General features: G+C 38.2%; 2 protein-coding genes across 2 annotated transcripts in view; one reads left to right on the forward strand and one right to left on the reverse strand.

The window, feature by feature from the left end:
* Positions 1 to 16,310, forward strand: part of tuft1b (tuftelin 1b) — a 21,847-nt gene extending 5,537 nt beyond the window's left edge. Inside the window, exons 4-15 of the mRNA XM_035681925.1 lie at positions 3,211 to 3,288; positions 10,552 to 10,629; positions 10,733 to 10,831; positions 10,948 to 11,022; positions 11,212 to 11,277; positions 12,280 to 12,369; positions 13,232 to 13,342; positions 14,633 to 14,856; positions 15,147 to 15,252; positions 15,570 to 15,653; positions 15,955 to 16,049; positions 16,172 to 16,310. Of these exons, the coding sequence (XP_035537818.1) occupies positions 3,211 to 3,288; positions 10,552 to 10,629; positions 10,733 to 10,831; positions 10,948 to 11,022; positions 11,212 to 11,277; positions 12,280 to 12,369; positions 13,232 to 13,342; positions 14,633 to 14,856; positions 15,147 to 15,252; positions 15,570 to 15,653; positions 15,955 to 16,049; positions 16,172 to 16,244 (1,179 nt within the window). The 3' untranslated portion in view covers positions 16,245 to 16,310. The remainder of the gene's footprint in view (positions 1 to 3,210; positions 3,289 to 10,551; positions 10,630 to 10,732; positions 10,832 to 10,947; positions 11,023 to 11,211; positions 11,278 to 12,279; positions 12,370 to 13,231; positions 13,343 to 14,632; positions 14,857 to 15,146; positions 15,253 to 15,569; positions 15,654 to 15,954; positions 16,050 to 16,171) is intronic.
* Positions 16,311 to 17,777: 1,467 nt separating this feature from the next.
* Positions 17,778 to 20,198, reverse strand: part of LOC118343023 (protein C1orf43 homolog) — a 2,831-nt gene continuing 410 nt past the window's right edge. Inside the window, exons 2-7 of the mRNA XM_035681734.1 lie at positions 20,055 to 20,156; positions 19,827 to 19,935; positions 19,665 to 19,718; positions 19,163 to 19,329; positions 18,981 to 19,039; positions 17,778 to 18,607 (exon numbers count right to left, since the gene is read on the reverse strand). Coding sequence (XP_035537627.1) covers positions 18,400 to 18,607; positions 18,981 to 19,039; positions 19,163 to 19,329; positions 19,665 to 19,718; positions 19,827 to 19,935; positions 20,055 to 20,156 — 699 coding nt within the window. The 3' untranslated portion in view covers positions 17,778 to 18,399. The remainder of the gene's footprint in view (positions 18,608 to 18,980; positions 19,040 to 19,162; positions 19,330 to 19,664; positions 19,719 to 19,826; positions 19,936 to 20,054; positions 20,157 to 20,198) is intronic.

Consider the following 20,198-nt stretch of genomic DNA (forward strand, 5'->3'; position numbering starts at 1 on the left):
ACTGTGTCATATGTTGTGTGATTAAGCATTAACCTAAGTGTGTGTGTGTGTGTGTGTGTGTGTGTGTGTGTGTTTCAAAGCAAATTAGATTATTAGAAATTAGATCTTTGATGAGGCTGACACCAGCCTCGGGCTGTCAGTCTGGTGGCATTAAATTAACACTTCCACATACTTTCGTCTTGTAATATCTTGAAGACATGGCTCCATTTCAATCAAATGACTGTAATTTACAAAGTGAATAGACCTTTTTCACAGCAGGTGTTACCAGTGATACTAATGAATGTCATTGGTAACACTTCCTGTTTACTATTTCATGTGAAAAAAGGTCTATTACCTGATATCCTTTATCTGAACGAGAAGTAACACCAAATGGCAATACTTATGCGAATACTTGTTGCGTCAGTTGAACGTCACTTACTGTATGCTTATCGTTAACTTTCCTCACAGAGTTACTGTGGGTCACTGTGTTTATGGCACTTCAACTGGAACTTTAACCTGCTTTCTGCTTGTTCAGAAGTAGTGTGGAGCTCATATCAGACCATGATGTGTTAGCACTTTCACAGCACACTGTAACTTTTGATGAGAATGAATTGATATGTTTAAACAAGCAAGGTCTGAACACCCTAATTCAAACAAATTCAATCATTGTACCCTCGATCCACGTTTTTATTGATTAAAAATAGAAACATTTTGTGTCATTCTATAACTTTATTAAGTTGATCATTTGTTAAGGCTCCATTAAAACAACAAACACATTGAAAACAATGTAGTATTTACAGATTCCACTGCAGGAGTTCCAAAGAAGGAATTAAGAAAGTGCCAAGACTTGTTGGATTGTGCAGGTAAACAGAAGTATCCTCTTTTCATTGGCAGTCAAATAATGTTTGTTTTTCTCTGCCCCAGATCTTATTTCAGTAAAATGCATCTGACTCTATAACTCCAACTCCACAAAACCTGCTCTGTCACAGTTTGTTTCAGTGTTGTTATTACAAACTTACCTGCAGATACCAAAGTGTGATTGGCTGTTTACAAAGTGTCACAGATAAGAACTTGTCAGATGAAAGGTTAAACGTTACATAACTTTTTTTTATCACAGTTAAAGTCATTTATTGGCCTAAACCATTGAGTCAATAAGTGTTATTGTCATAATGGCAAATGCGCACAGTGCCAGGATGGTGGCATGAATGAACAGATCATTAGTTTATACAGATTTTTGGCAGGTAGAGGAGACATACACAGTCATGTCTAGACTAATACGCACATGTCAAATGAATTTGTGGCATTTGTAATGAGTGGAGGGGAATAACTTGACTTCATCAGGTGGATACTATGGATTCACTGGTTCTTTTACACAGCAAGGACACTCTCTTGGACACAGCTAAGGGGCATATTTTGGTCACATTTGTTTTCCCCCCCTATAATCTCACCATAAACACGAGCTTTGACCTCTTTTGCATCCTGTTCTGCAAACCCCCATTTCCACTGGGAAACCTATTTTATTCCTAAGCACAAGTAGGAGTTAAATTGTCCTTTCTTGACACATAACATTCAAGTTAAAGTGTGTTGGCGTGAGAACATGTTGGCAAGAGCAAGAATGGTCCAGGCAAGGAGGTTATTAAAATAGCTTAGCTGGATTGTTGTGTTCTCTACTCTACAATATACTTACATGGCAACATAAGACAGATCCACTCTAAGCCTTCTGTGTGAGACACCAACATTGTTAAATGGCATGTTTGCACTGCTCACATATCCACAAAAGGATAAGTAACCATAAATATATACAAATATCTTTATACAAAACAGCATGTTTGGTACACACCTGCAAAAACTGGAAGTCTGCTTTTTGTGTATAAAATAAAGAAACATGCATGTTTGTGTTATGTAGGACACACCATGTCATACGTTTAGAATATAATACATTAGTACTGAAACTATTAGTCATATGACAGAACTTCATTACCAACCATTACAAAGTCAACAATCAGTGGTTCCAGCCTCGGAAATGTGATAACTTTTGTTGTTTTTTACTGGTGGTACTTGCTGGTCTGACAACACAAGCTATTCGAAGATTTTTTCCCCCCATTGTTCCATTAGTCTTTCAATCAATTAATCGCTTGGTCTCTAAAATGTCTTAGCAACAGTCCAAAACACACAGATATTCAGTTTGCTATCATAAAAGACATTGAAACAATTGGACAAGCTGGAACCAGAGAATTTTGACCTATCAATTACTAGTTGACTAATTGTTACAGTTTGAAACAATAACTTTTTAATAGGAAAAAATATTAATTGATAATGAAAATAATTGTTAGTTGCAGCCTGTAATACACTTAAAATAAAACATATTAAATGATGAACTGTTAGATCTAAGATAATGTCAATAATGTGAGTTTAATGAAAGCATTTAACGAAGAGACTTTCAGATAGTTAGAGACACACAGACGCAAGCATGAACGTATTTGGACTGTGGCATTCGACTTTTGTTTGCACAGTTTTGTTTACACTGCACACACTCACTGTGCTAGTGACTGTTATATAAAGACGCTTCATTAATCTCTCTTATGTAACTCGCAACACACATTCCTCAGAGTGCTGCTACCTACCACTGTCACCATGTGGCAGATAAATGAACCCTTCTTCATTCCAGAGTTTTATTTCTAATTGGTCACATTATTTGTGCTTTAAGTTATATATTAGTTATTATTTGCACTAACATTTAGCTGCACCCCTAACCTGCTTAGTTTAACCTATCATCTCATATACATTTGTATCTATTGGTCACGTTATGTAGTTGTGTTAAGTTATATATCAGGTGTATATTTGCATACATTTGAGGCTGCACCTAACTGTTTAGGTTTAATCTAGTCACTCATTTACACTGATTGATTGAGACTGTGAATTCAGTCTGATTATTAAACTATAAAGTTAAAACATGGCTTTCACAGTGTTATACAGTTTAAATTCACCATCCACAAACTTCTTTGCTCAGGAATGTATATAATCTAATCAGAGAAATGTTCCCTCCAGTTCTTTCCATTGTGTATTTGGCATCGCAGTCCTGCAGGGGAGGCTAACAACTATCTGCCTTCTTGGACTGGCACTGTAGCTCTCTGAACTGGAGAACAATCTGGAGGAAAAAAGGGTTGGGCAGCTGGTGGAGCCTCACCCAGCCATGTAAGGCAAGACAGCCGTGGCTTCCCACGCACTTAGTCACACGAACACAGACAGTGTGGATCACAGCTGCCTGAACATCATCTGGAAGAGTCCCGTACAGTTTCGTCTGCCCAGGTAGATATCAGAGTGATCTTATGTGAGATAAAGTACAGGGTTTGCGTTTTGGTTTGTAGGGTGTAAAGTACATGCTGGTATGGTGATTGTAGTTTTGTCCGCTTTATGAATAGCATTGTTTGTTATATGATTCATTCGGGTATGTCTTTATAGTGAACTTGTAATACTTAAAATGAAGAGCTAGTTTCCCACACACAGATTAATATAGTCCAAAAAGAGATACTTGAGAATATTATATACAAAAGGAGACATTCACTTACTTTATATGGACTGGATGATTAATACAACAAGGCACTTAAGACTAACATAATTTTGTTCAATCTGAATTTATGTGAATTCATCTTCATTATATTTTATTTGGGCACAGACAACCTGAATACAAACATTGCCAATGCGTTGACTTGAGTATAGATAAAATGCAACTTTAAAACTTTTTAGAGTCACCTCCCATTTGTCAGTTACTTCTTGCGCTCTGGGAAAAATGATTCAGTTTTTTGTGGTATTGGTGACACATACTGTTGGCATTAATCACAAGGTTAGAATTTATAATTAACATGTGCGAGGTGTGACTGTTTGGAGCTGTTGCCATGTTGTTTTAAGTGTTTAATGACTTTTCTTATCATTTATACGCGTGTAGCCACGTTGCTTGGCAATACAGCTACTTTGTTTTGACTGCACTCGGAGATGGATGGATTTCACACTTTGTTGTGATCTTTGTTGGCACTTGAAATAGGAATTTAGAAACTGGTGTTGGTGTAAATAGATATCTACTATCTGTGAATATACACAAAATAAAGTCGTACATATTCATATTTTATGTCTGGTTGATCCTTAATTTGTTGTTCTTTGTTATCAGTCAGCAGAGTACAGCAGTGATATCATCTCCAAATCTGTAAACAAGCATGGAGGAGTTTGTAGCTCCATAACAGGGATTGGATGGTCCTGTATTGATTGTGGGAGGTCACTGACTGTATGAAGATGTTCTTGTAGCCCAGACACTGAGGTGAAGCAGTGAGGTCACCTCTAAATCAGTAAAGATGAGTCATGTTGGACAGATGATCTGATTTGCAGTCTTGTTAATTTCTTTCTCTGACTATCAGAGGTAATAGGATGTTACATCCTGCACTTTACTCTGCGTCACTCTGCTCTACTCCGTTGCACTATTCAGGTCTTCTCTACTATACTTTAAACCACATTATTCTTATGTACTATTCTCTTTTATTATGCATCTACTCAACTTAGTCATACATCCCTGTACCTTACAGTTGAAGCAACTGAAAGTTAATTAATTGATTAGTCAGAGTATTAATAGTCATAATTTGATAATTAGATTAATTGTTGACGTCATTACTCAAGCAAAATGCCAAATATTCCCCAGTTTCTTTTTCTTATGTGATAGTAAGGTGAACATTTCTGGATGTTGGGCTGTTGGTTGTTAAAATCAAGACATTTGAAGATGTAACCTTGAGTATTATATTTTAAAGATGACACCTTAAATCAATTCATCAAGAAAACAAGCTCCAAATGAACTGACAATGAAAATAACAGTTAGTATCAGCCTTACTGTATCTCACTCTGTGTGTTATTGATTTGTGCTCTATTGCACTTTACTTTGAATCCCTTAATGGGTCGCCCACCTCAGAACCAGTAGATAGGAGTTACAGAGGAGTAATAATGTGTAAAGAAGCTTTAGCACTGCACTGTCCCCCTGCTCTATTACCTGATATGACAAAAGCAGGACACTAGAGACCGAAAACATACTCTCCCTCAGGGCTCTCTGTCGCAGCTAAAGAGTTGAGCTGTGAGATACTGAGTACTGTAGGTGCGTCCAGTGGCAGATTGTTTACCAGAATGTTTATTTTAACACTTCATTTGCACCTCTGTTTTTTTCTGCCTTCATAGTTTCACACCAGTCAATTTAATATAATTCGGAGACACTTTTATTAGGTGTGAGACAGTGAGGAGGCTTGTACTGATTTGTTAAGTAAAGTAAAGCCTATTGTTTAATCAAAAATGTAATTGATCACAATGGTTAATAGATGTACAGAACATGAATGTTAAAATACTACTGACTTATCAAAATCGGTTCATTGTTTCAATCAAATGCAGTTTTCTTTTTTTCAAAAATGATTGTTACAGTTCATTAAACACTGAACCGGTATGCTTTATTTGTGCCTATGTATGAAAAAAAGTGATTTCATTGCAATAAATTCATTTACGGTTTTATGGTTTCCCCAATAGAAAGCTGTTGTCTTGCAGTGTTATGCACGAGTGTTTAACTATAAGTTTGTTTTTTGATCTTATCAAAATTGTGAGAATCTGATCAAGGTAGCTTCATACCTCAGAGGGAAAATCAGTCAACTGTAATGTAGCAACAGCTGAACACCTCAATTACTTCTACTGATATTATCTCTAAAGCCATTTTCATTCGATTTATTTAACTTGGAGATTGATTGTATCATGAAATGACTTTATATATAAACATTGTACTCGTGTCATATAAGACAACTGGAAAACCCAATGTTGCAGTGTTTTCTAAGTGGATTTAAGGTTACTCTTCCGAGGTGGGAAATTATATAGAAATGGAAATGAAGTGTTCCCTGAGCTGCTCAGACAAGCCTGGTAGAGTGGCACTCAGAAGTTTGAAGGGATGATCTCATTATGATTACATTAGAAATCTTAGTTTGCACATGTTTATATCTAGCAGAGAACAAATGTGGTATTAAGTTGTGGTAATATGTCAGTATAACCTTAGAATAACCCTCATATCCTCACGTTTGTCTTTGCACACACTTTCTGAATCAAGTCTGTTGTGTTTTTCTTGTCAATACATGAATGTAAGAGTTGTTACATCAGGAGTTACATAACAATTAACAGTTGCTCATATATTAGTTAAACAGGCCAGGACTGCAAAAGTATGCACTGATTCAATGTTTAATTTCACCTTGGAACATGATCACATGTACAGGCCTTTTGGTCTGTAATAGCACCTAATAAGCACCTTTTGTAGGAGTGGTTCCTAATCAACCTCTTTTTCATCCATAATCATTTGTTGGCACAGTTGACCTCTGCGATATTTGTCGACTACAACGTGATCAGAACTCTTGTTTATCTGAAATCTGGTGAAACTTTTGATAATAAGAAGATATTGCTTTGATGTTCAGCATGTAGTGTCTGTACCACCATAATATGATCTTATGAGGGCAACATTGTAGTCTGCAGTTTCGTATATTTCTTTTGTTTGTCCCAAACATGCTGCTGTTGCTTTTTATGTGTGTAAAAAAAAAAGAAGCAACCGCAGCGAGATTGTTCCCAGGGAAGGAGGATACTCCATATAGTCACCCTGTACAGCGCATGAAAAAGCTTGAACGTGGCATAAGCACTGGGCACTGTTAAGGATTCATTTGCAGATACTGCTTATAAATTATTATCTGTGACCTCTTCTACAGTTGTGCTTTTATTGTGGATGAGTCAAGCTACATTACTGAAATGTAAATAAAAGGGCTTCCAGAAAATACAGAAGAATAGCGTGTGGTGAGATGCAGAACATTGTGTCTCCGTGGACAGTACCTCCCAGGGTGTGTCTGTCCTATAATCCTCTGTGTGTCTCTTCTCAAGAGAAGCCCTCGAGCTGTTGCTCCCTCAGATCCCTCAGTGAAATATTGGCCTGCCTGTCACTGCAGAGGCTTGGTTTTCAGACGCCCCGATTACACAAAGAACTGCCATTCAAGCAAAATCATTTAGCCTGAGTTTGACTTGCAAAGCTGAGAATTGGTTGCTTACGTAAGTAACCAAATGTGTTACCCACATGTGACCTGCTGGGTTGCCCTTCTTTGTTCCTAAGCCATACATTACTGCTCTGTATGTCTGTCAACATGATTTATTGTAGGCATGTTCACACACACACACTCCAAAACCATAAACAGTTCCCACCCATTCACACGCAGGTTTATTTATGTCTCAGAGTGGCACAAACACACACATAATCAGAACAAAACAATCAAAGCACACGTTTTATCTTCTTCAGTATGTTTTTATTTGATTATGTTTGATATCTTTCAGTAATTTTCTTGACATTTAATAAGAATCAGGCACAACACAACAATGCTCAAATGAGACCTGTAACTGACAGCCTTTAATAGACAGACAATATGCACATACACATTGAAATTATATGGTTAAATTATAAACATGATAAAACTATATTTATCATGTTGATTAACTAATATGTTGTTACCATTCTGCACATGTTTAATGATTCATCATGATCTGCAGGCACCGGGAATCGTATGACTATTAATTGCTCAATATCATTAAAAACGCAACAGTTTGCAGTTATAAATTCTGGGCCCCTGTGGGCGATGCTTTTGTGCCTAGTTGTCACACAGGGGTGTCATGGTGTTACTTGGAAGCCAGATATAGAAGAGGGCTTTTCCCAAGAAAGAAGGAGTGGTTGATTTAAGGAAGCTTGTCTGGTTGTCCTAGCTAATAAATGTCAAATTTGGAACTTGGAGGAACAATATTCTGGCTCGATAATGAAAGATAATTTTCCTGATTAAAGGCACTCCTAAGAGGTATTAACTACATGTGCCAGGTCATTTGCATATAGAAGTGATTATTGCAACATTGACAACAGACTGTGGTATGCAGAGAACGTGTCAGGGCCTCTTTATCATTCCTGCACTACAACAACAGGTCGGTACTGTGTGACAAAATGTCTCAGTGATATACCAAACAACGTGACATTAAAACATGAAGTTACAGAACAAGTACTTCAAGAGTGTCAGTGTAAAATATTATGCAGATGACACAGATTTTTTGAAAATTTTGACGTCCTTTAGCGTGATTCAAGACAAGGAAACAACATCTGTTTCTCTTGCATTTTATTTACCATGGAAGAGAAACACCTGCCTGCAAAACCTGTAAAAATACCTTTTTTGTGAGTGAAGTTTCAGCTTCCAACCCTGTGACACCAGAGAGCGTTAGCTGTAAACACCTTACTGCACCACAGATATATGCTATAGGAAAAAACAACTTAGTAGTAGTAACTTCGTATTTATTGGTATATATATCAGCCTTTTTAATAAGTTATCATAAAGTTATATATTTATTTATTACATAATATTTGTGTGATTCCCTCCTATTACCATCTACCAAGTCTGTAATTGAAGTCTAAAAATAAAATCAATAGTTATAGTCCAAACATCTACAGGACATTTTGTTCGTGTTTCTTTTTGCTTTTGGCTTTTCAATGATGTGTCATTTGCACAGCTTGGCTTTTGGTCTGATTGCTGTCTAATTTACTTTGTAGCTGACGCCCACACAAAGTTTAATTAAGGCCATTGATGATAGAACCCACAGCAGGACCACAAAGTAAAAAAGCTTGCTCATACCAATGAAGACCTTTTGAATTAAATATTATCGGCACCCGCCCTGAATAATGACTGATAATATCGATTCAGTCTTCATCTTGTGTACTGTAGGGTGGAGGCACAGTGCATTCAACAGCTACAGTCCTTCCCATTCAAGCTACTGTATATACACACATATACATGTCAGCAAGTACAGACTCACATGATTGCATACATGAACATAGACGTTTAGAGGATTAAGAATAATTTAGGTTGGAGATAAGATAAAAATCAACCATGTTACATAACTCACTCTCCACCTGATTTGTCAAAGGGGCTAATGGTTTGTTTTCTTTGCACATTCAGAGAGGGGTTATATACCTCCACTTGCTTTAATGGGTGTGGCCAAGGAGGATTAAGTATATGTTTGCCCTGGGGAAAGGTTGTACTGTTGAAAAACAATTTAAAATATCTAGTTAGCTGAGTTTAAGGGAATTTAATTTGAGAGTTTTTAAGTCTAATCTCATGTTTTAATTGAGATATTCTGTTAAACAGCGGCAGACTCAGGCTGTTAGAGGAGCAGAAAGTCAGGTTAGGATCAGCAACCTAGAGGACATTTCATGTTTTCTCCACTGGAAGGGCACTTTAGCACGTTTTATCTACCATAAGGGCATCAAAGAAGGCCCTTTTGCAGCGTCTTTTCAAACATGGGGGTACCACTGGGGGTTGTTTGTTTGTCTCTGAAACATAAAGTCTGAACAGTGTTTGGTCTCACAGTTAAAAAAATATTTGTAAAATGATATGCTCTACCTATTTCCTACTGCCTACATCAAGCCATTTTCAGTGGATTATCTTACGTGCTCTACTCAGATGTAGTTCTACAATATGAAACAAATCAATAGCTCTGGATTATGATGTGAACTTTGACTAAAGAGCTATAATCAACATGGAACATTGTGGACTGTGCCATGTTGATTATAGCAGTGAAAGCATACTGTCGCCATGTTATCAGGAAAATATGATACGGCATTAATCGAGGCTGGCGCCCCTTTAAACACCACTTGTGATCAACAAATAAAAAGAGCTATAAAGAAATCAGGATCCAAACAAAGGGCACAGTTAAAGGCTGACTTTATAAAATTACATGCTATGAATGAGTCATCATAGTGGATCTGGGAGAAATAACCTCCAATATTAAAGCCTTGTTAAACTGAATTAAAGTTTACTGGTAAAAAATTTAAGCAACAAACAACCTCCCTCATTCTCTCACTGAGGCATGACTAGAATATAGTACACATACCCACAAGAAAGAATAGAGTACACATGCCTTTGGAATAGAAAAAATAAATATCCACTCCTGTGGGCCAAAAGTAAATCAGACCATCTGTTTTTTTCCAGAACTGGAGTTTTCGTTGACCAAACTATGTTTTGTAAAGACTTTTAGATTTTAAAGTGAAGTTGTCAAAGATGCAGACAATTCTCACATGATCTGTTTTTTGTTGCTAAGGCGACAAAATTGAGCTGAGAGTGACTCAGCAGTCACGGATGTTTTGAGTGTTAGTATTTTTGACCCCCTACTGGATTGGACTGGTTTCATTTTCTCCAGCCAGTAGAGAGTGTGGTAGAGTGGTCATAATCACCAGACTGTGCCCAAGGATGCAATGGAAATGTCTCCTCAGGGTTGGTTGCTAGGCTTCACTGTGTGACTGTGTGTGGCATCCACAGAGCAGAGGAACTTGTGTGGGGAAGTTTTATGGCCTAAAAGTACCCTTATTCCCTGCTCCACCCTCTTTCTTATTGATGACTTTCAGTTTGAGCTCCTCTCCTTTCTCTTCATTGGTTGTTTTTCTCATAATCCACCCCACTCCTTTTAGTCGTCTAGTTCCTCTTATGCTCTCATGTTTCATTTCAGGACCGTCGCAGGCGGTTTAGACTCACTCTACAAGATCAGGATCAGTCAGGCTGCACCTCGGCACGACACAGCAACAAGGTACAAAATCAAAGAGGAAAAACTGTTTTGTTGTGTTGTTTACTGAATGAAAGAAGGAAGTATAGGATGGGACATTTATTCTTTTTTTTTTGACTGAATGTAGGAGAACAGCATAGCAGTAGTGCTGCCACAAAAACCAGAAGAGAAGGAAGAAACACTTGAACTCATCTCTCCCACAGAAGAAAAAGTTGAAATAATTAAAGTATGTAAGCTTGAATTGTGTTTGTTTATTATAGTTTTAGTATGTGTATGAGCCAGTCCACCCTTCGTGCTTATCTGAATTAATTGTGAGCTAACCTGTACCATCTAACATTCCAGGTTTTCCTTGAAGCCCGTCCACAGACAGGAGAGAGTGTCAAGATGCTGACGGATGAGGTGTCACAGATTCAGGAGGTCAGTGTGCGACAGACAGTTTTCTTCATATAGACAATGAGTCAACATTCAGCCGCTGGTGGAGAACATTAGAGTGTCTGTGTTTCTTTTAGGATAATGTTACGTGGCTGGGTTGAATAAGGTGAAGGGTATAGTAGTCTTTCTGCATAACACATGTTTTTGTAATGCATCATGTGTTTTTCTTTATAGGTGAGGTACTGTCTGAAGACTCTGAGAGAGCAGATGGCAGCCAGGCAGAACACTAACAACAACAAGGTACACGCCCCCTGCATCAACAAGTTTTTCTGAATTTAGTAATGTAGTAGCAGGAAATATTCTTTTGGTCAGAAAACAACAGAAAATTAATTGACAGTAATTATGATACTTGTTTTATCTTTTAAGTCATTTGTTTAGCAAACATTTGCTGGTTGTAGCTTTTCTATATGTGCAGATTTGCTTTTGCTTTTCACTTGTTTTACATTACTGTCAATTAAAAACAACAAGCAATTTGAGGAATTGGGAAATGTGATCAGTATTTGTATAGAACAAACTATTATTTTATTGATGTAAAATTACTTGATAAACACAGTGGACATAGCACATTGGCCTCTTCCACCTCTCACCAATAATGAAAGTGAGCTAATGACTTTCATTTTAGTTTTAACATCTGATTGTGTGATTATTAAATATATTGACTTTACATCTTGCATCAGCCTTAAATTAATTATTAGCTTAGTTAATCAGCTTTAGTGTCCCCTGGAAATTGTTATTGTGGTGTGACTCAGTTTCACTGTTGTAAATAGATATGAAACACTTTTTTATTATTTTTATTTATATAGAACTTTAGTCACAAAGTTATACACAGTTACAAAAGATTTAAATCAAAGACAGGCAAAATTTTGACAAATCAGAGCAAGAAAACATCAATAAAATGCTTTCAAAATAAATAAAATAAAATAAATGTTACAGGAAGTGTAACAAAAACAGGATAATACAGGGATGCTGTTGAGTCTAAGACAGAAATCATGCAGGAAAAACTAAAAACTAAAACTGTAGACGTGCCACAGCTTCTTGGCTTAAACAAGAATACAATGCATTACAACAATAACTGTAGGACTTGAAGGGCAATCAAAGTGTTGAAGAGCCTTTCCTTCATCTGCTTGTGTTTTGTTGCAGTGCAATGATCTCTCTCTGCCTCTCTAGTATTCGTACATAATTGTGAGTAAAAGCAGAACTAAAGCACCAACTCCACTAACCAGCTGCTGCTTTCTTCTTCAGTATCCAGTCAATGGCTTCAGAGTCAACATGCCCAGCAGTCAACCAGTCGTCACCAATGGCAACACTTTCCTCATTGAGTCAGACACTCATGTAAGCTAATCACAATTCAACCTCCACCGTCTTCATAAGAGTGTTTGCTGCGGCTTGTATGATTTGACTATTCATCAGTTTCATATGAATGAACCACAGGGAATGGCAGGAGCCAATTTCAGCTGAAACTGGTTTGAATGCATCCAAATATCTATTTAAATGACAGGCATAACATTCATAATGCAAAAAAGAAATATCTGGATTTCCAGCTGTTTCCCACTCACACTAGCCAACTGCCTGCTGTTCCAGAGAAAATGGTGCCAGGCTCTCTGAAACGGATGACAATGCTTACCACACACACACACACACACAGTGCAAAGGCTCACTTCCACTCTGAGTAATAGTTCGCCCACACACGCACGATATTGGATTTCCCATGCATTATTCTCAGACTCAACACATCATAACATCTCCTGTAACACAACACCATTATCTATAGAGGAAGTAGTGTCAGAGCAAGGGGTGGGGGGTGTATTGTGACTATCCATACTCAGTGATGTGTGTGTGTGTGTGTGTGTGTGTGTGTATGTGTGTCATGTAGGTAAGCATGGGTCAATTTACTCTGCCCTCCATTCTGAGTGAGAGTCAAATTATGCAGCTACGCAAAGTGCATTGTTTGACCGGGAAGTATTTCACCTAAAGTACAGCCCCGAGAGAAAAGATTATCTCAATCTGAAACAATTTAACAAACTTCCAGCTAAATGCTTTTCTTAACTCGGGCTAGACCAAATCTTTTAAACATGTAGAAAATGAGCCTATCAGCAGCCTCTCTCATCTGTTTGTTAGCTCCTTCCTTGCCCTCGGGTTCAAGACGTTTGCCAGATTAACCCTAATTGGTCACGTCACTTTCTGTCTCTGTCAGGTTGGGGATAATCAGGAGGAGAGTGTTAGGCTCAGGGAGGTGACCAGGCGTCTGTATGCGCAGCTGAAGGAGATGGAGAAGAGGCATCAGGAGGAGAAGGAGAGACTGCAGGTCTGTCTCACGAGATGAGTAACATGACACGATTTCCTGTCTGCAGCTATGACTCACTCCGCTGCTGCTCTCTTGTTTCTTTAATCATCCTCATTATCTGTCGGTTTTATCTTTGGATTTCATCTCTCATCCGGTAAACCTCCACTGTTTGGGTCTTTGCTCTACAGACTGCATCTGTTGGGTCATGTTGGGACACTGCACACAGGCTTCTTCTCTTTCCTTTTTGCATTGCATTGTGGGAGTATAGTGTATATTAACAGCACACGTAAAAAGAACAGGTTTTAGTATGCATACCATTTATTATTATAGTTGTGTTAGTTTTCAGTTTTATTTCTTTTAACTTATGTTTTTAGTTTAGTTTCAGTTAGTTTCCAGAGTGGGTTTGCTCATTTTAGTTTAGTTTTTAAAATTTTTACTATTAGTTTCAGTATTAGTTTTAGTTTTTTGTCGGGTTTAAGAAGTTCAGAATAGGTATTACAATACAAACACACAATCATATAGACATCCCAGTCTCAATAAACATATGCACCAATGCTTTCTCATGCTTGTTGTGTTGACACATTTGACCTGATTGATAGATTGATTGAAGACTAAAACAGACATCCTGTATATTTTTATTTTATTTTTTAGTACACAATATCACAGTTAGTTGTAGGTTGTTTTTTTGGTCTAGTTAGAAAATCTTTTTTTATTTCAGTAACTAAAATGTTTTTTGCACCTAGTTTTAGTCCCTTTTTCTAATGTGGACACAGTTAATACTAAAAACCTGCTTAGAATTAATATCTAGTAAGAATTTGGGACACAGCTCATTACTAGTAAGGACGTTAAAGCTAAGGTAACAGTGAGTAGTCCAGTCCTAACATGCAAACAGAAACTAACCAGAGATGAAGGGACATCAAGTAAGTCGAGATCTAATCAGGCAACATTAGTAAAAACACCTCTGTCAGTTGACTGTGGATGTGCAGGGAACTTTAATCCCCCAACTTAAAGGATCATTTCAGTTTGTTAAATGTGGGGCTTATATTTGTGGACTTGCAAAGTTGCTACGAAAAAGGTATCTGAAAACACAAGCAGTCAGACAGTATGAGAGATTATAAAACAAACCTCCAGGTCAGCCAAATGTATTCAGAAGAGAAAACAAGGGGGAATGGAAACATTATTAGCCAAACTCTAATCTTTTTAAACAACCATTACAGTTTACGGATGTTTTGTACCTAATGGGAGTGCAGGGCCTTTAATAGTGTATCCATCACTGCTTACTAAGTCCTTACTTTGCGACTCCCCTCACAGGCAGAGTCAAATGAGTATAGCGTCCGTCTGGCTGAGCAGTCTGAGCGGCTGCAGAAGGTGGAGGAGCAGTCGGAGGAGAGGGGTCAGCGGGTGGAGGAGCTGCAGAGGCTGCTGGGAAGCATGGAGCTTGAGAGCGGCATCCTCAAAGACAAGATGGCGGCAGGGGAGGCTGAGCTGCTGCAGCTTAAAGCAGACAGGGAGCAAGGGGGGGAGAACGAGCAGAGGTGAGTTGGGAAACAAAGTGATAAGTACAATCATTGGTCCAAATAAGAAGTAGAAGTTTTTGTTTTTAACACGCCAAGTCATAAGGAAACCCAATATTGTTTCTTCTTTTACGGTATAAGTGAATCCATCAATGTTTATATCCTCTAATATGCGAGAATTGATAAACGTCATGTAAATAACATTCTCTAGTCAAAATTACAGAACATAACTTGCAACTTGTTTTATTGTATGGCTTTATACTTTGCTGTTAGTTTGACATGAGTTTTCTCATATATTTGTGTGTTTGCAGGAGTGCACAGCTGGAGAAGGAGGTGGCCGCCTTGAAGGAAAAGATTCATCACCTAGATGACATGTTAAAGAGTCAGCAGAGGAAAGTTCGCCACATGATCGAACAGGTATTTATGCACACAAGCAGGATGACTAGTAGTGCAAGGTGCGCACACACACGCACACACACACAATGCAAATGAACTCTTCAGTGCATACAAATGCACAGGAAGCCATTAATAAGGAAATTAGATTTTGAGGAGGCGGACCCATAAAGTGTAATTGATATGAGGGAGTGGAGCCAAGCGGAAACGTGCAGTGAAACAAAACTCATTTGTCATGAATAAGTGATTACTGCATCTGCTCCTATTGGGAAAGTGAGCTGTGTTTCTCCTGAGTGTCTCACATTATTTGTTTGTGCTTGTTTGTTTTGTGAATAATACAGCTGCAGAACTCCCGCACCGTCATCCAAGAGAGAGATCGGGTCATCAGGGACCTGCAGGAGAAGGTGGCTTTCCTGGAAGCTGAGGTCAGGAGCCTTATATAACTGCAGTAATAATCTGAATTAATCCACTAAAGGCTTTGTCCTACTTTGGTTTATTATTGCTATAACTGAATCTTTCACTGCCTTTTTATATAGTATGTTATTTGTCTTTTTAGTTGTCCTTTCTGTTCAAGACTAACACTTGTCCTGTCTAAATCTGAAAGGTTTTCTCGCACGTAAAACTTATGCTACTGCTCTGTAATTGCATATGTGCTTTTGCACTAGAAGAAGAAGCCAAAGGAAGAGGATGCACAATTTAATGTCTTTATTCCCTTTGTGTCTGCAGAACAGAGAAATGCATGACCACATGGAGTACTTCCTGGCAGGCCAGGACCCTCCACCACTGACAGTCTCAGAGAACAAGCCAGAGGTTGTTTACAGGTGAGAAATTCCCAACATTTCTGGAATGTTCTTATTCGTTTAATCTTACTGAGAGGCTATAGTCAAATGTCCAAGTAAACCTCACAACATTTGTTTGCATTTTTATTTCCTCCTCTGTACAGTAAACCGCTCACACCGACGACACACACCAACAAGGCCCTCCCACTCATCAAAGTCATTGAGATCAAGACCTAAATGGAGTGTCAACCAAAGGAATGACCAGAAGTAAAATACAGTGTAAATATATATTTAAACACCTACCAATATATAAAACATAGGTCAGCAGTGATTAAAAAAGGGTGGCTTAACAGACCTCATGGTGACAAAGCACATTGGTCTTTTGTTAGTACCTCATAGTTACTTTTGAGGCTGTTCTGCGTACCTTTACCGGCTTTCTCAGTTTCAAACTAAACCTAAAAAAATGAAAGTAACTGGGAGTTCAAACTAGGGTCCAATGGTGGGAAGAAAAAAGGAAAGAAGGAAGGAGCTGTGCAATGCAAAGACATTTACAGAACTCCTTAGATATACGAAGACACAAACCTGTTCAGTAAAGTTCCCTGCGTTGTGTCTCACCTCCACTTCTTTCCTGTGCAGAATCTGAAATAAGCTTTTTAAATAGGTAAGTGTAAAAACATGGGTTGAGATTAAAAACTGTTCTGTTATTATTATACACTACCGCTCAAAAGTTTGGGGTCACCTGCCTCAAAAGCTTGATTCGGATCAGTCAGACAACGATATTTTTTGCAGGAAAGTCCTCTTGTAGATGTAAAAATAGATGTTATTTTGTATGAAGGCTTTGCAAAAAAAAAAAAAGTATCCTTTTGTACATAGAGAACAAAATGCTGTGCAAGGGTTCAACCCGTAGGCTGTATAAATAAAAATAAACGTTGACCTCACGTATAAGTTTCTGAAGAGCCACTTGGTTCAACCAGACTGACAACTGAAAGGGCAGAAAGAGACTAAGGTGGCCATAATAACAGGTGACCCCAGACCTCTGAGCAGCAGTGTACCTTTGGACAAATGTACAAAAAATCACATTGTGTTTGAGTGTTTTCAGCTCCTCTTCATCCTACAGCCTACACAGCCACAATCCTAAGCAGCAGGGTTAAGGGTCAGATTCCTCAGTGCTTTGCACTTCATTGCCAAAGGCAGGCACGCAGTTGGCTATGTCAACGTTGGAATATGATTTATGTTTAACTTAAATATATTTCTCCAACATTAGAGTGGGTCAGATATAATAAGAGTGATAGTGCTTAGAATTTTGACCTTTATTTTAGTTACGTTGGAGGATACTTGTAAATATTAAGGCTAGTTGAAATCATAAATCTCATCTACGCTGCCATGTGCTGCCTCAACATTATATATCCTGTTTTCTGCTAAAATATTGTATATTTAAAAAAAGTTGTTGTGATTTAATTGATAAATGTACTTATTTACATACTTTTGCATTGTGTGGAATTTGCTGTTTTTTTCTGTACAATACCTTCTGTTGTAATGCAGGATGAACATTTTTATAAAGTAACCATTTACTGTGAACATTGTAGATAAATATATTGAAGTTCAGTCTTGTCCTTTTATTGTACACTTTGTCATTTTTTAATTCAATATTATGAAATATTGGGTTCATCCATGGAGTTTTACAAACCTTTTACCATCTGTTGTTGCATCTTTACTCTATGACCGTGTACTGCCACCTAGTGGAGATATTAAAGACACTGAATATGAAGAGAGGGTCATAAGGCTTTTATCTCAAACCACAAAAGTGTACAACCTCACATGAATTTAAAAAAAAAATAACAAACAATATCAATTAAATAAGTTATTATGGTCGGTATAAATATCTTACATCCGTACAAACACTCATCAAGGTAAATCATATTTACATCTGACTTCTAAGAAAAAATAAAATTCAAGCGAATTGCCATTTACTTTCCTGTTTTTACAAAAATGACAATGAAAACCTTGTCGAGTGGGTTACAATCATATTTGTCCTCTGAACGCGCCCATTAGGTCAAAAATAAGACCTTGGTGTGACACAAATACACATAAGGACTTCATTTAATGAGAGAAACAATCTTGTGATGGCAAGACTTTAGTTATAAAACGAGATATTTCTTTTTCTACATAATTAAATGACTTGAAAAATATTGTGTATGGAATTATTCACAATAGACCCTGTCCTATCTGAAATTACTGTTACTGTGTAACATCATTTATGGATCTATTTTTAAAGCTCAATTTAAAAAAAAAGTGACAATATGTTACAACTTCTTGTTTCCCAGTAGACTGTGTAACCATTGTGCACTCACACACACACACACACACACAGTCAGTCTGTAGCAGCAGACTCTCACAGGGTGCTCTCCAGTGTGTTATAGTTGTCTTTAAAACTTTTGAGCTCCAGAAAGTGTTTGGGCCTCTTGCTGCGCTGGCCAGTGGAGGGCAGGTAGGTGACCTGGATGGTGGAGGGAGTGCTACGGACAGGAGAGCCAGTCAGATCTTTGGCTGCAGACTGGTGATGCTGGTCCAGGCTGGTGGTGCTGGAATAGGCCTTCACCCTGCGGGAGGTGAGAGAAAATGGGGATTATTATGGAAAATTATATGTATGAGTGTGCTCATAATGAATGAACATTTTGTAGAAGGTAGCAAGCAGACTATAGCAGCCTATTTGTTTTCGCAGCAAATGTTTTTACAATATTTTACAAAGATATCCTATGATACATTTAGCTGATCGTAAGGCACATTTAACAAGTACTTATAAAATGACTGGCTGTGTTAAATGAACTCTAAATCTGGACACAGTTTTATCACCACTTGATTTTTAGTACTTAAAACTGAACTACGCCCTGTCTGTGAGAAAGGCAGATTTGGAAAACTTGTTCCAACAATGTTACAACAATTTCAAGTCTGGACCAGTATAAGAGCACTTACACATCAGCTAGTTCGCTGAGAGCCTGCTGGTATTCAAGAAACTCAGCTTCCCCAAACACCTGAAACAAAAAAGTTAAAGTTAAAGATCAGTAGCATGTTACATAATAACAGCTAAACCCATTATATTCAGTTATTATTCTTATATTCTCTTTTCATCAGTCAAACACAAAAACACTACGCACCCCAGTCCCATGGCGAGCGCTGTCGTAGCCTTCAAGCAAACGGTCAATGAGCGCGCTGCGGCTGCTCTTGATCAGAGAGTGGGAGTTGCGCAGCTCCAGCAGCCAGCTCCTGAAGCTGCGCCCTGTAAACGCACTGGGACTCCGGCTTATCTCCTGCAGAGGAATACCTGAGGTCCAAACAGGAAGGAACAAGAATTGAAGATGAAATTTCAGTACTCTGCATGGGGAAATTGGGTCACTGCAAAAAAAACCATGATTTGGTAAACTCACAGAGCATACTATATAAGATAAGAACAACAGATTTAAGAAATATATTAACACAACACACAATGTATACAAATTAAGAGATGAAAAGCTGTTTGAACTGCTGCTTCTCCATGAGAGGTGAAGTGAATGTGAGAAATGACAGTAATGAGTGTCAGAATAATGGATTCAGTTATGTGATGTGAATTATAGACACCTGCAGAGTCAATAAGTCTGAGCATCGGATCTGATCTCTCACCTGAGTCCCGGATCGCATCCAGAGCTTTCATTCTGTACAGGTAGTTGTAGCAACCTTTGAAACAAACAGGTCTTTGTTACAATGTGGAAAAAAACCCACAAAACAATAAAACACTAGAACGAGATTCAGGTGGCAGCAGGATGAGCCGATAAAGTGACTGACTTATCTGTGATCCTTGCTTCAGCCTGTCATCTTCTTCTGATAGGAGACGAGGTTCGAAGCGGATCTCCTGCACCTTGGACAGCCTGGAGTCAATCTGCTCCTTCAAACCCTGTGAATGAATTCATGAAGACACAGATACGTGAACTCTTGCAGCTGCTGCATATTCAACTGCTGTCTGACAACACACGGGGGCGAACAAGCTCCCAAAAGGAGGAGATCCGCTTGTACCTTCGGTGCATTGTGGCCAATCGGTGCGTGGGGTCCTCGGCGCGATCTCATGGCGAAACGCATTATTTGCCTTTTGACGAAGATGAACAGCAGCACAAACACCTGCACACAAAAACCAAACGTGACAGGATGAGACTTTACATC

The sequence above is a fragment of the Morone saxatilis genome, unplaced genomic scaffold, assembly GCF_004916995.1.
Source record: "Morone saxatilis isolate NCDOM2014 unplaced genomic scaffold, NCSU_SB_2.0 Contig9, whole genome shotgun sequence".
Classification (NCBI taxonomy): Eukaryota; Metazoa; Chordata; class Actinopteri; family Moronidae; genus Morone; species Morone saxatilis.